The sequence below is a fragment of the Vipera berus genome (genome assembly GCF_964194415.1).
Source record: "Vipera berus genome assembly, chromosome: 6".
NCBI lineage: Eukaryota > Metazoa > Chordata > Lepidosauria > Squamata > Viperidae > Vipera > Vipera berus.
The window spans coordinates 27,570,259-27,586,645 of record NC_138208.1 but is presented as its reverse complement, the minus strand read 5'-3'; the positions used below and the strand labels follow the sequence as shown (position 1 = coordinate 27,586,645).

Genomic DNA, 16,387 nt, shown 5'->3' with positions numbered 1-16,387 from the left:
TTGAACTCTCAGTGGGTTCTGTTGTAATCTCAGTGGGTTCTGCCCCTCTCGGGGGTGGCGTTGGGGACCCAGCCGCTGGTGGGGTGAGCTTTCTGACATTATACTGATTTCCAGAATGCCAGAGTCGCAGTCAAAGGTGAGGCCACACTAGCCATTAAATTTAAGGGGTTTTCTGGACACCTGGACATTGTCGTAGTAGGGGATCAGCGAATGAGCCTGATCGGGCTCGATTGGTTTGATGCACTAGGCATCCAAGTAACTGGAATTAACTGGACGCAAGTCGCGAGTCTAGCGACAGTATGCGAGGAATTCACAGATGTGTTTGATTCAGCTCTGGGGACTTACACGGGCCCGCCAATAACATTTAAACTAGATCCTACTGTATTGCCGGTCAGGATTAAACCTCGTAGGGTGCCATTTGCTCTCAAACACAAGATAGATGCTGAGTTAGATAAACTTGTTGAACAAGGCGTAAATAAAAAAAAAAAGCCAATGCGGAGGTCAGAATCTGTGCCAATTAAAAATGCACAATTAACTGTGCACTCAAACAGCATGCATACCCTGTGCCAGTAGTAAGCCACATCCTGGCATCTTTGCAAGGCGGTACAATTTTTGCAAAACTAGACTTGGCTCAGGCCTACCAACAGCTTTGTGTTGATGAGGCCACAGCCACGGCACAGACAATTGTAACCCACAAGGGGGCGTTTAAAGTAAAGCGCCTGCAATTTGGGGTCAGTGTAGCACCTGGCATTTTTCAGGGCATTATGGAACGGACGCTCAAGGGCATTCCGGGGGTCTGCCCCTATTTTGATGAAGTGCTCATCGTCAGTGAATCTACTGAGGTGCTAGCAAGGAGGCTCAGAGCTGTCCTTCAAAAACTGTGCGAAGCAGGCCTCAAGCTTAAAAAGAATAAGTGCAGTATTGGAGTCCCTTCAACTGAGTTCTTGGGTTTCTGTACAGATGCTGACGGCATCCATCCTGCTGAGTCTAAGGTAAAAGCCATTCAGATGGCACCCAGCCCCAAAACGAAGGGAGAGCTGCAGGCATTCCTAGGCCTCCTAAATTTTTACCATGCATTCCTTCCTAACAAGGCCGCATTAGCAGATCCGTTACGCTGGGTTTTGGACAAAAATGCTACATGGAAGTGGACTAGTGTTCATGAAAGCAGCTTTCAGGAATTGAAGGCTCTTCTGTCCATCAGTTCCACAATCACTCACTTTAAGGAATCGATGCCAGTATGCCTTGCATGTGATGGTGGGGGCTGTCCTGAGTCACTTAGTGAGCGATGGAACTCAAGTTCTAATTGCTTTTTATTCGAGGACACTGTCCTCCGCCAAGCGTAATTACACTCAAGTCGACAAAGAGGCACTGGCCATAGTAGCTGGAGTAAAAAAATTCCACGACTACTTATAAGGCAGCGACTTCACAGTCTTTAGAGACCATAAACTGCTATTGGGGTTATTCACTACAGACAGACACCCCACATTTTATCCCCTAGGATGCTAAGATGGTCCATTTTTTTTATCGGCTTACTGCTTTAAGCTAATTCACAAACCCAGCAAGGATATGGGCCATGCAGATGGCCTGAGCAGGCTTCCACTGCCTCAAGTCAAACCAGATCCGGCCGCAGCGGCCCATGTTTTGTCCATTCAGGACTTGCCAGAGTTTCCCCTCCACGCGGGGGACATAGCTGCAGAAAAGGCTTAGGAAGCGCTTTCCAGAACGGCCACAAAACGAGGACTTTGTCACAGGTCCCATCCACGGACCGCAGCCCGACAGACAGGCCGATCAATCCATAGGCTCTGAGGTCCCAGGAAGTCAGAGCAATGGGGAGGTGTCAGTAGGGGAACAAAGCCCAGGAGTGCAACATGGGGCCCCTGATGAAGAAAACCAACCAGAACACTACAGCAGCTGTGCTAACTCTGCGGAGCGATTGGACTCTGGGGTGGGCTGACCAGAGAGGGCCAGCCAGAGAATTCCGAGTCAGCCAGACTCGCTTGAACTTATGGGCCCTGGTCTACCCAGCCCGGTGGGCAAGCTGGTAGGCCAGGGAGTGCCTGGCTCTCCCAGGCGTTCCACGAGGGTTCGCAAGCCTCCTGCATATCTACAAGATTTTGTTCTGAAATAACTGAGCTATAATGTTGTTTGTAGTATTAATGTGCTTCTTGCCAGGAGACTCTGTATTAGTCAGTATGGAAAAATGTGGACATTGTATATTACTGTTGTACCTCTGTAAAACTTGTATTGCTGTGATCATTCTCCTTTTGTTGTTATAATGTATGTACATTCTAGGGGGGAGGGGTGTAATGTGTTGGGCTTTGTCTTGCTCAGGGAATATCAGGTGGGTTAATTGCTGGAAGGTTGCTCAAGCAGGGAAGCTGGCTAACGGCTCCCAGCTCCTCAGACAACCCATCTCCAGCGCCACCATTGGCTGCCTCTAGGGCGGCAATAGGTTGCTTTAAATCTATTGGCTGCCGCCTAGAGGCCAGGGTATAAATTGCTGCATTCGCAGCCCTGTTTCTCAGTTCAGTTCAGTTCCTGCAACCAATAAGCAATGATCTTTGCTGAACTCTCGCCTCGTCGATCACGCAACGAATCCAGTATCTAACAGTACCAATGGTTCAATTTCTGCCTAATTATGACCCTCTGTTTAAACAAGTAGGACACCCCTAAAATAAACAGAAAAAAAGTTATTTGAGCCATATCTATAGATGGAATTTAAAGTATGAACCTTAAATTATAGCATCCTAAACCTCTAGCCTTCCCCACTGACTATTATAGTTTCAGCTTCTGAGTTCAGAATCCATATCCTAAACCCCTTCAATCATGGGTACTTCTCTATCATTACTATCAATTAAGGTGCAATTTAACCATGATGTATTTTAGTTCATTTGAAATCTATTTATCAAAACATTTCTCCTGGTAGAGACATTCTTTTGTGAACTCAAATCTCTTGTGAACCCAACTGGCTTTTTTGCCAAGCCCTCATTTTTTGTATCTTAATCTTTATACATGTGATTACTATCAATTACAAATTTAATGACCGATTTAAATCCATTGACATAGGTGCTCTTTTATTACAACCTCATCAATAGACACACACTTTAACAATTCCTATGAACTCAGTAGACTTGCTATACAAAGTATCCACAAACATTACTGATTGAGACAATTGGCGTTGTTGATACAGTGAAAAACAAAGCTTGAAGAGAGGGTGGACTCTCTTGTTAGCTGATAAACAAGAGACTGGCTTCTAGTCGGGGTTGCTAGGCTGGTAGGGGACACCTCCTTGCATGTTAGCTTGGCACCGCGTGTTCAGGGCCGAGAGGCTTACCAGATAGTCTGCTAAATGTTTACAAAACGAACAGATTGATATTATTTGAAACTCCCCCTGATTAAGAATTTAAACATAACTCTCAAAGACTTAAACTCGTAATCCTAAAAAGAGAGAGACTACTAAAATGAAAACCCCAGTACGGCAGATGACGGCCTCAATGCCGGAAGACCGCTTGCGCATGCTCTTCTGCTCCAACTCCCTCGTGTGCCTGCTGCGCTGCGCGCTTGGGCCTCGCGCTCTCTCTCCACCTCCGCCTTTCCTCGAGGCCGCGCCCCGAGTCCGAGCCCCGCCCTTCTTGCTTGACTGAGGGGCGGAGACGGCGGCTGGGCCTTGGCGGCTGCTGCTGTTCTTCCTTCTCTAGTTAACGATTTGCGAGTCTCCCGGGCTTCTTTTTTTCCTCGTGGGTTGACCGGATAGGAGTTAAGATGGCGGATCAGGAGGACCAGCTCTCCGATGAGGAGAAGGTAAAGAAGGCCCTCGCTGCAGAAGGTGGCGTTGGGGGAGAAGGGAGGAGGAGGAAGCGGTGGCGGTTCCTTCTCCCCCTCCCGGGGACAAGGAAGGAAGAAAGAAATTAAGCAAGCGGATGTGGAGCAGGCTCGAGCCGTCAGGTCAACTCTGTCAGATGGGAAAGGTTCTTTTCCTTCTGCCGGAGGCCTGCTTTACTCGCCGCCTTCTCCACTCCTTGTACGGTCCGATGGCTGAAAATAGGCTGCAGGCGCCGAGTTGGGGCTGAAGCAAAACGGGTGCGGCGGATCCGGTGTCTCCTCGCCTCTCCCTGGATCTGCCTTTCCTCTTTGATCCGGAGGAAGTCCGGCTGATAGAAAGGGGCTCCTCCTGCTCCTGTCAGCCCCTCTCTCTCCGTCGGCCTCCGGGGTTAGTCCCGCCACCTCTCTTGCCGCTGGAATGGTTGAGGGCAATTTCTTGGTGGATGGCATAGCCCACCCACTTCAGTTGATCATGGCCCGTAATCTATTCTCGTGGCATGAAGTGATTTCCAAAAGGTGGCTCTGGTGGACACTTTTTTTTACCGCCCCTGAATTCTCTGACGTCTAGCCCTTGACTCGAATTTTGAGGGATTATTTTGCAGATCTGATTATATTTTCTAATGTTTTGCTTGGAAGGGGCTCCCGCACTGCTCCTTTTTGGGTTTTCCAGGTGCATCTTGTTAATCTGGTGCTGAGGGTAATTGACTGGTTAAAGGATAATTTCCTGATCACTTCTTCCCAGGAGTCTTAAAGTTTGCATGCCTTTTCCCTTTACTCAGATCCGTGCTAGAAATTGCTCACTTAGTGTTTCAATTCACAAAGCAACCTGCATTTGCTTTTGTTCTGTCAATCTGTTATCATTTATAGTGATGGCTTATATGTAGCATGCTGTGAAACCCCAGTTAATAATGAATCATTGTTGCTAAGCATGTTTTTGAACCATCTTCCTGACTTGTGTTCTTGTGACACATGTATGTTTATAACCTGCAGCTGTCACATTCCCACATTACTTCTGTAATGTGTAAGTGGTTTTACAGCTAGATTTTAAGATGTATGAGGTTCTTTTCCCTGGTTTTATTCATTCAATAGATATTGAATAAGTATAAATCAAATCATTTATGTATTCTTTTATATTTGTCCTTCAATTTGATATACTGGTATGAAAAGGAAGTCATTCCCCTTTAATTAACCAAACTAAGCTGAAGAACATCTTGCAGAATTTTGATTTGATCCTCCTATTTTGCTGTCACTTCTTTAACCATGGTTTATAGAATCTGCAATGGCCAAACTTAAATCATGTAGTTTAGATTCATGCAAGATGGTAAGCCATAATATAGGAAAGTTACTTGGTGTGTTAATTGTGAATTTGTTCAGTAAAACCTAATTGCATGAATCCAAACTACATGTTTTAAGTTTGGCAATTGTAGATTTAATAAACTGCAGTTAAGGAAATGACCACTGGCCAGGATCAGATCAAAATTTTGCAAGATGATCTTTAGCTTGATTTGGTTAATTGAAAGGAAATAACTTCCTTTTCATGCCACTATTATCCAACTGAAGAAGAAATATAAAATAATTCATGAATAATTGAATTGATTTATATTTATTCAATAAATAGCTTAGTTTAACCAAAGCTTAGTTGCATATTAACCGAACTGGGTGGTCTAGAGGTTTTGTGTCCAGAAGGATAGCTGTATTGAATGACTTCAGTAGGAACCATAGACTCTTGAGTTCACATCAATCTGTATACTACTAAAACTTTCATTTGCCTTTAACTGGGCAAAACAGTGCATCATAGAGCAATAATTTTTGAGCCAAGGAACCTCAAGTAGACTAATTTACAGAATGTGTTCAAAATCTGTGACCATAACTCCCTTGGAATTAAAATTTGGCAAATTTTATAAAATATTTTATGACAAATATTATCATAAACACTTAACACAGAGTGTCATAAAATATTTTCTGTGCTAATATTTGATTGCTATCTAGTTCAACAAGGGCTATTTTCTAAGTATATACATCTCTGAATGTATCCCAACTTTTCCAGTGAAGGCAGTACATTAGAAGTTATATTGAAGACATTGAGGAATCTAATATCTCTGAAAGAATGACCCAAAGATGTCTAGTATACAACTAAAACTCTTGTCTCTATAACCTTTAGCTGGATAAAACACAGGGTAACAATTCTTGTTCCAAGGTATCTCAAATGGACTAATTTACACAATATCTCCAAAATACAGGCTGTATGCCTTCTGAGGAAATTAAATTGGGGAAGTTGTGGCTTTTTCAGCTGCTGGACTGCTGTTGTAGTCACATGATCCTAATTTTCAACATTTCTGATAGTTTCCCAGCCATTCTGGCAATCCCTCTATCCCTCCCTCACCCACTAGCAGCCACTTAGCTGTCTTCTAGGAAGGTAAGGTTAGAAATCCTATGTGTCCTTACAGTCCACGCTATCCTCCCCAATCCACGCTATTCACCCTGTGCCCTTCTTGATGCCTACAATACCTTTTGCGTACTTCCACAAAACCTCACCCACTTTGCAAGCCTTCCTGACCCAGGCTGACCCCGTAAGCTCCATCTCTGACCCACAAAGCATCTCCCCAGCACTCTTCCTGACTCACACCACCCACCTGTATGCCTTATCCAGTATGTGTGACATATCTTGCATGCACCCATGCACACTTCTCAACCCTCAAACTTGGCTGCCTACTGGTTTTGGAGTTGCAACTTCCTGTTGGCTTCCCAATGACTTGCTCTCTGCAAACTTCCACAAGCACAGTAAACAGGGAAACAGTAGGAATTTGAGAGAGGGAAGGAGGAAGGAAAGGGGAGGAAAGAAGGAACAGTGCAGAAGGAATAAAGGGAGGGAAGAAAGAGGAATAAATATGGAAGGAACAGGGTAGAAGAAAGGAAGAGGGAGGGAGAGTGGAAAGGAGGAGAGGAAGAAACATTTCTGATGCTCCTTGCCAGCTTCAGATATATATCTGATAGGATAACCTAATGCAGGGCTCTCCAACCCCAGGCTGCGACCCACTAGTGGACCATGGCCCGTTTGGAACCAGGCTGCGCAAGCGGCAGATGAGCGCACCTGCACATGCAGCTCCACTCACATGAGTGATGGGTGCTTGTGCTCACACATGCAGCTCCACCTTCACAAGCAGTGGGAGCTTGTGAGAGCAGTGGGTGCTTGTACAAATGGAGTGGTGCGCACATACCTGCCACCCACACAGAACTATCCCCCTTCTGCCCCATGCCAGGCTGCCAAGCTGGAAAGGTTGGGAACCGCTGACCTAATGAATCAACTATTGTCCACTATATTTTTAAATATTAGTTTTAGGTATTACATAAGGATCCTCTGAAAACTATGTTCTTGATGTACTCCCAAAAGATCTCTGTTTTCTTGTAGAATACAAAAATCATAGGTATTGATTACTTAAGTAGTAATTTCATCATGAGGCAAATTAAGCTTTGTAATGGGTATTTAGATAATGAGATTATGAGTGTTAAATGCCATGGAGTATGAAATTGATATTTTAATTGAATATGTAATATTGATTTACTGTCTCTATCAAAATATATACAAATTCAGTTTTCATACAGAAGTTTAAAATATCTTCCAGAAGTCTCTCTGATGGATATTGCAGTAATCTGGGAAGAAAAAAGTCTCCTGTTTGCAACATGCATGATCTTAGATAGATAGAGCCCAGGAGAACAACCTTTGTATAAACAGAGTTTACACAAGGAATTTATATTTGCCTCACCTTTCTCCCATAGTTGGTAATAACATTGAAGAGGTGATGGGCAGCTTTCCTCCAGTACTTTTACTTTAGGAACCAGGTTATTACACTGTGCACAACTCTATGCTTTTTTAAAATAAAGAGGAAATGCAAATGTATGAGGAAATAATTTAGGTAGATTTCATGGAGGAATATTAAGCAACTTTCAGTTTTAAACAGGAACCCTACTTCCTCATAACACTGCATTTTGTAGCATATTCTGAATACAGATTTGCAAAGAATTGTAAATAAATCAGCAGGAACCCTGACTTGGACATTTGGATGACTAAGAAATAGGATTTTAAAGGAAGATGAGAAAGAAGCACAAAATCTGGAACTGTGTCTATCTTAACTGTTTTCATTGTAGAACATGTTGACAGAATATCTTTAAATAATATACTGAAAGAAATGTAAGGAACTGAGGTAGTAAGAAATTACATAACTGAGTATCAGTTGCAAAGAGCTGAAAGCAAAAGTAAGGTGCCTCCTATTTCCCATCTAAAATCAAGCATTCAGATCTTAATAGATCTCCCTCCCAAATCCGAGGGTGGGGTGGGGAACCCTGTATAAATGATCCTTACTTCAATTTCAGAAACATGTCAGGTCTGTACCTTGTGGCTCCACAAACACCAGTAGTTTTCATTCTACATCTTGCTGATAAAACATCTGAAGACCTTACTCCCAAGTATGCTTAATTCAAATGTAAAACCAATGAGATTCTTACAGATACGTAACATATCCTTAAAATAACTCTGGAATATACTTAAAGATAACCAATACTTGATAGTAAATTTTGACAGAGGTTTTTCAGAAGAGAATTAGTTAAATGTAGGGAATGTTGGAAATCATGACCATGTGATTGCTGGAATGGCCACAATTTTATGAATAAAACTTTTCTGGACATCATGGAAGTTTCAATTCTTCAGGGCTAATTAATCCCAGATTTTTTTATGCATTCCTTCAGTTAGCAGATTTGAGATATCTTGATTCAAAAATTGTTGTGGTAGGCTAACTTGAGGGTAGAAACACAAGAGTTTTAGTAATATAGAGATAGATGTGGCAATGAAGTTCTACTATCCTGAGTCTTCATGTTATTTATATGTGAGGGAGGAATAGTCTACCCACTTCCCTGTAACATTCTTTAAGATGAAAAAAATTAGAATAGAAACAAGGCTGAAAATGCAACCTAAGAAAAAAGAGAAAAAAGTTATTTATATTACAGTGTATATACTTACGAATAATCACTGGTTTATTACTAAATATACTGATAATATGAATAATACAAATGTTATAAATGACCACAAAATCTCTGTCATACTTATGTGTATTTCTGCATTGCAAAAATTGTAAATATAAATCTAAGTAAGTATTGCTATTGCCTTATAAAGGCACAAACATGATATATGGGTTTGCTTTTAACTAAATTGATTTCCGTTGTGGTCATAAACATGAAGAAGTTAACAGGAGCATCTCTCATTTCTTATCTTTTGTATGACTTAAGAAAAAAACCTCTAATTTCCTTATATACAGTAATATATATATTTGTATTGTAGATTACATTTGGTAATCTATAATTTAAAAAAAACGAAAAAAACCAGAACTAGGAAACTACAGACCAATCAGCCTGACATTGATACTTGGGAAGATACTGGAAAAAATAATAAAAAAACAGATCTGTGAACATCTAGAAACAAAGTTATAAGTGGTAGTCAACATGGATTTGTTAAAAATGGATTGTGCCAAACTAATTTACTTCATTCTTTGACAAAGTGACTAAATTAGTAGACCAGTGAAATGCTACTACTGGACATAGTATATTTAGACTTCAGCAAGGCATTTGACAAAGTTGACCACAACCTCTTCCTTGGTAAACTACAAAAATGTGGGATAGCATCACAACGAGATGGATTTGTAACTGGCTGACAAACCATACTCAATGAGTAGTTTGTTTTCACTTTTGTTGTGCTTGCCACTTGCTTGCAGCAACTGGCACAACTGCCCATGATGCTGCTGGCCTCGCAGGAGCTCTTAGCCCTCTTGGCAGTGTTGCTCTCTGCCTCCCTGCTGGGCTACTCCTGCCTGGCATGGAGCAAGTTGGCCCAGATCTGCAACCTCTGGAGTGCCCCACCTGCTGCCAGGGCCCTTTCACCAGCGGCCGCTGGTGGAGCTGTGCCGCTTTGCCTTTGGGTTGCTGTGTGCTGGCTTGCATGCCTACTAGGTGCTGCAGGCACCCTGGCCCTGGTGGGCTTTGCAGCTCTCATGCTGGCTGTGCGAGGCGGGCATGGGGCTGCCCTGGCTGCCTTCAGCCTCTACCTCACCTGCAGCTGCTCTGCCGCCAACTACTGCCACCAACTACTGCTGCCACCTTGCCTTCTGCCCAGCTTGGCAGGTGGCGGGGGCTGGAGCTGCCTCCCTCCAGCTGCCAGACACCAACAAAGCCGTGCAGGGCGGAGGAGGAGCTCATCGCCGTGTATGCAGGGTGCAAGGGGCAGCTCCAGTGGGAAATAGTGGAGGCTGCTGGGTAGCAGCTGGGGCTGGGCAGCGGGCTGGGCAGAAGGTAAGGTCCACAGGTGGCCACTGGCAAAGGAGCCCTGGCAGGCCTGTAGCAGGTGGGGCTTTCCGGAGGTCATAGATCTGGGCTGACTTGCCCCAAACCAGGCAGGAGCAGCTCAGCAGAGCTGCCAAGAGCAGCACTGCCAGGAGGACTAAGAGTCCACACAAGGTCAGTAGCAGCACGGGCAGCTGCTTGGCAGCCAGAATTGTGCCTGCCGCAGCCAAGAAGTATCCCAGCAGCAGCAGGGCAAGCTTGGCCCGTTGTGATCGTGGGGAAGCAGACAATGTGTCAGAGGGCCGGCGGTAGCAGTGCTCCCACTCCCGTTGGCCCCAGTGCTCGCGCCTCCTGTACGTGAAAAAAATAAGACAGTGCCCCAAAATAAGTCCTAGTGCCTCTTTTGAAAGCAAAGGTCTTATTTTTGGGGAAACACGATAATACTGCTTTATAAAGCTTCAGTAAGACCACACCTGAAATAGTGCATCTAGTTTTGGTCAAAAAAGAAATTGAGACTTTGGAAAAAGTGCAAAGAAGAGCAACTAAGATGATTAAAGGCCTGGAGACTAAAACATATGAAGAACGGTTGCAGGATTTTTGTTTAGCTAGTCTAGAGAAAAGAAGGACTAGGAAGGACATGATAGCAGTATTCCAGTATTTGACAGGCTGCCACAAAGAGGAGGGGGTTAATTTATTTTCCAAAGCGCCAAAGGGCAGAAGAAGAAACAATGGATGGGAAATGGTTTATTTAAACTCAAAATATTGCATATTGGAAGTTCTGTCAATTTATTTTTGGAGCTGGCCATAACAATAGAAACAAAAAATAGAATTATTTGCCAATTCTGTCTTTTAGCAAAAGCAACCCTAAAATATTTTGGGGTGATTTGACCTTGGGGAAATAGTGGGATTCTATCTGTTTACTGTGCTGTAAAAATCTGGAAATCACAGAAAAGTCTAACGCATTTTAGCATAACGAGACAGGTTGGCTCTATGCTTTTCAATCAAACCTTTTCAAGATGCAACACTCTGGACAGAGGATTGCCTTAACTCCAGTCTATTAAAGGTTACTTTAAGAATGTGTTTGAAATAAATCTCTTCAAAATTCAGTATTTGAGCAGTATTCCAGGATTTGAGAGGCTGCCACAAAGAGGAGGGGGTCAATTTTTTCCCCCCAAAGCACCAGAGGGCAGGACAAGAAACAATGGATGGAAACTAATCAAGGAGAGAAGCAAGCAAAAATTAAGGAGAAACTTCCTAACAGTGAGAATAATTAACTAGTGGAACAGCTGAGCCAGACTCAGGAATTCTGGGAGTTGAAGTCCACGAGTCATAAAAGAGCCAAGGTTGCCTACGCCTGGTATAGGATCTCCTGCATGAGCAGGGAGCTGGGCTAGAAGACCTCCAAGGTCCCTTTCAACTCTATTCTGATTCAGATTGGTAATATTTTTTTCAAAGTTTTATTAAAGTTTATTATGAGATAAAATACCAATATAAAAAGTCAAAAAGGCTAAAAATGCAAAGGATAAAGAGAAAAAAAGGTAGTGACTTCCAGCTTTTTTCAGTGCAGTTAAAAAGAAAAGTTATAATTATTTGACACCATTTTATAACAACATAGTCAATTTAGACAAAAACCTAAAATCAAACTTTCATTTTTTCTGTTTTGAGAATTAAGTTCAGAAGCAGTTTCCAAGTGGAAACAAAACTAGATAATTTTTTCTCTTTAATTTAGACAGTCAATTTTGACATCTCCACCAGGTCCATCACCTTTAGCATCCGTTCTCCCATTGTGGGAATTGATGTGTCTTTATGCATACGAAATTCTCACTATGGTCAATATTTAAAATAATTTTCAAGCCCTTGGTCTAGGACAGGGGTCAGCAACCTGAAACAGCAAAAGAGCCACTCGGAACTGGTTCCGTCACACACACACAAAAGTGGGAGCTGCAAAATGTGCGCATGCGTGCACGCACGCACATGCGCAGAACAAGGCAAAACATGTATGGACGAAGGCAGCAGCTCTCCAAATGGGGCGGCGGAGGTTTGGAGAGCTGTGCGGAAGGCAGCAGCTCTCCAAACCTCCGCCACCCCGTTTGGAGAGCTGCTGCCTTTGTCAAACATGGATGAAGGCAGCAGCTCTCCAAACGGGGCGGCGGAGGTTTGGAGAGTTGCCTCCGCCGCCCCGTTTGGAGAGCTGCTGCCTTTGTCAAACACGGACGAAGGTAGAAGCTCTCCAAACGGGGCTGCGGAGGTTTGGAGAGCTGTGCGGAAGGCAACAGCTCTCCAAACCGCCGCCGCCCCATTTGGAGAGCTGCTGCCTTTGTCAAACATGGACGAAGGCAGCAGCTCTGCAAACGGGGCGGTGTAGTTTTGGAGAGCTGCGCGCGCAGCTCTCCAAACCGCCGCCGCCCGTTTGGAGAGCTGCTGCCTTCGTCAAACATGGACAAAGGCAAACCAATCTGCAAACGGGAGAGCTGGAGAGCTGGACGAAGGCAGCAGCTCTCCAAACGGGGTGGTGTATGTTTGGAGAGATGCTGCCTTCGTCCCACTTTTTTTCCAGAACGGCGGAGGAGGACTGGGAGCTGCAAGAGACGGCTTAAAGAGCTGCATGTGGCTCCGGAGCCGCGGGTTGCCGACCCGTGGTCTAGGAGACCAAGGAGAATTTTCTGAATTAAAATGAAAGTCTTGTGCCAGTATTTCTTTGCTTTGTCACAAGAGATTATAAATACCGATAGTGCCATCTTTACAATTGCAAAAAAGCTTGATCTCTTGTTTAACAGTAATATGCTTACTTATCTTATGTATTACATTTGATAGAATAAAAGACTTTAAAAGTTGTGTTAAAAGTTATGCATGTTAGCAGTTTACTGAAATACTGGAAAAGTTAACCCACATTATTGTATTGTTATTTTGTGCTCATTCATTTGACAAAGCATTTCATTACAAAGAAACACCTGCTTTAATTAGTATAATTGGGAGACAGCTTATAATTATGAGTCATATTAGTTTAGGAGAAAAAGTAAACCTCCCATCTTTGATTGCAGTGTTAACAAAAATCCTGTCTTTGAAGTTAGTACTGTATTGGAGAGAAATATTGTTCTGAGATATTTCAAGCAGTTCATTCCTGAAAGATGATTATTTTCTTCACCTCCCAGTATTACGGCTGCTGCAGTTTTTTGCATTTAAGTTAATAACCAAACTTCTGTAACTATTGCATTTCTTCCTTAAAAATAAATCCAGTTCTTTTAATACATTTCAGTTTTCTTAAAACACTATTCTTGTTTCCTTTACAAATTTTGTTGAAAAATATACCATTTGTTTTCATCCCAGGTGCGCATAGCAGCAAAATTCATCATCCACGCTCCACCAGGAGAATTCAATGAGGTCTTTAATGGTGAGCAAGCCATATACTGATTTTCATTTCAGATAGCCTATATACAGTGCAGCATCCGTTTTTCAAATAGAAATGTCCTGTTTCAAGTTTGGTCATCTCACATTTGAAGCATCTTGTTTGGAATCCAAAGCTGCTGTTCCAAATTTCTGGGATGCTTGAAATGCTTGTTTTAAGCACAGTTGTTTTAAAATTAAGACTTAGTAAATCTTAATCTTAATAATAAAATTAATAATTTTTATATAAATACCTTAGTGTTTTAATATTATAGTATCTTACAAGTAATCTTTTTTATGTCATAGATTTCCCTATTACTGAAATGGATGTAATTCTTATTGATATTATCTTATGCTGGGTATCTTTAAACAAAATAAATATTTGATTTTGTCAAGCTTGAAGCAGGACTTTGCATATGAAATACCGTAGTTTAAATTAGAAGTATTTTGTACACATCTGCTTTTGAGTTACCTTTCAAAGTTTCTGTTTAACTGAAGATAATATGTGTATGATTGACTATTCTTTAGCATTTCTGTATTGTTAGCTCTGAAAAGAAGGTATATTGAATATAAGCTTAAAGTTATAAGATACATTAGAAACACTCTATTTAGAATACAGTATAATTAGTCCTCCCCTGTGTCCATGTTCTTTGTTACAGTGGGGGACTAAGCTGTGGAATTGATCATTGATTTAAGTTCTAATTAAGAGATCTGTATACCTCCCTTTTATGAAGAGTTTGAGGGGATTTGAGAAAATGATATAGAATGAGATTTTTTTTTAAAAAAATAACTTTAGTAAACAATTTACCACAATAGATGCTGAAGAAGTGTTAGCAAATGGAATAGACAACATAATTTTGTAGAGGCACCAATAATTGTCTTAAAATTGAAACTGGCGGTTATCAAGCTATAAGGCATTTTAAAATGGTACTTGTGGAAGACAACCTCAGAGTGATTCTATTGCCTCAAATCCTGCATAAACACTTGCCTGTGGGTTTTTAGTCATTATTTTGTCCCCATTTTTTTCTTCCTCTGAAACCTATGAATCAAAGAAGCAGGTGTTATCTTATAGCTTTGTTAGGTGTTATCTTATAGCTTTGATGTTTTGGCAGTGCTTTTAGAGATAGTGATCAACTGCTATATATGAAAGAAAAGCATTCTGTATAGAAGTAACATCAACTTACATGAAGACCCATTGAAGTGTGAGCTGATGGCAGGTGACAATTAGGCAACATTTTAGAGCTGGTAGAAGGAACTAAGAGCTTCAGAATGCCAGAGTATTTTTTTACAGCCCTGTTACTGCTGTTTTCTTTCCTGTAGTAAATACAGGATGTTTTCTTTCCTGTAGTAAATACTAGAAATGGGTAAAATGTTTCAAGGTTGAGTACTCCAACGTTGGGACAATCTGCTGTTTTAACTTTAAAACATTTTAGTTCTTTAGTCCTTAGCTGCATATTAGTGACCATGAACATAATGCCATTGTAACTTACTATGTGATACATTCTGTTTTTTTTATAAAAGTACATATTTTGACACTTTACAATAGACATGTGCATATTGGGATGTAAGGAGAAATTTTGATTGAATTTCTAAATTTCAACGGTTAAATGCTTGTTATATTTTGTTCTATAGCTTGCTTGTTTAAGCTTTTTAATACTATAGTTATTATATTATATACAAATGTGTTCATTTTTTGGCCACAATTGCAAAGTTATGTCTAGTTATAGAACAGATCCCTAGAAAATTTAAATGGTATTTCTTTTGAAACTTCAACAAGTATATTTCATCCATATTACAAACTGGTACCATATATGTAGCATTTAAAACCTTTAGTTTGGGTGGCATGCATTTGAGTTGGATATTTTTTATTTATTAGCATATATTTTTCTGACTGGGTTTATATCCAGTATATTCACCATATACTAATGCTCAGTATTTTTCAGATGTTCGATTGCTACTTAATAATGATAATCTTCTCAGGGAAGGAGCAGCACAGTAAGTATTAACCCTTTTATACAATACCTATCTTTCATTTCATTAAGAAAGGATGACTATTCAAAATTTCTGTTGAGACATATGAGTAGGCAAGGAAGAGAATAATATTTTTCATTGCCTTTTCAAGATTTTACTTGCTGAATTAAAATAGCAATAGCACTTAGAATTATATACCGCTTCACAGTGCTTTACAGTCCTCTCTAAGCAGTTTACAGAGTCAGCATATTGTCCCAAAAATCTGGGTCCTCATTTTACTGACCTCAGAAGATGGAAGCCTGAGTCAACTTTAAGCCCATGAGATTTGAATTGCTGAACTGTTGGCAGCTGACAGTCAGCAGCAGTAGCTTGCTGCATTCTAACCATTACACCACCAGGGCTCATAAACATGATAAATAAACTTGATAATATTTCAGAAACTGCTTTTTTAATAAATTGAATTAAACTTTTAAAACTCTAGTTTGTTGAACAGTCCAGTAAGGCTTGTGTATGAGCATAGCAGAGATATGAAACTTTGTCAGTTTCGTATCAATACTTTTTGCATCCAATCAAACTAGTGATTTGGTTGGATATAAAAAGAAATAGGAAAACACAGATTATGCATTTCTCTAAGTCATTGTGTAAACCAATATATGATTCATTATATACAGCTAAAAACAGCATAGTTCATTTACTTATCCCATTCACGCATCATGTTAATCTAAAAAGAAACAAGTCACATCTTGAGTTATCTAGAGCACTGGGCCCCAACCTTTTGGGCACTAGGGACCGGTTCTATGGAGAGAGGTTTTTCCACAGACCAGAGGGCGTTTTGTGTGCTGCCTGCATCCCATGGATGGGACTTCGCTTGTTTGGACGGCCT

At 41.4% G+C, this 16,387-nt stretch overlaps 1 protein-coding gene across 1 annotated transcript in view; it reads left to right on the top strand.

Moving 5' to 3' along the window:
- The first annotated feature begins 3,246 nt into the window (after window positions 1-3,246).
- The window catches only part of CAPZA2 (capping actin protein of muscle Z-line subunit alpha 2), a 28,166-nt gene continuing 15,025 nt past the window's right edge, over window positions 3,247-16,387 (top strand). Inside the window, exons 1-3 of the mRNA XM_081330168.1 lie at window positions 3,247-3,801; window positions 13,477-13,540; window positions 15,477-15,528. Of these exons, the coding sequence (XP_081186294.1) occupies window positions 3,763-3,801; window positions 13,477-13,540; window positions 15,477-15,528 (155 nt within the window). The 5' untranslated portion in view covers window positions 3,247-3,762. The remainder of the gene's footprint in view (window positions 3,802-13,476; window positions 13,541-15,476; window positions 15,529-16,387) is intronic.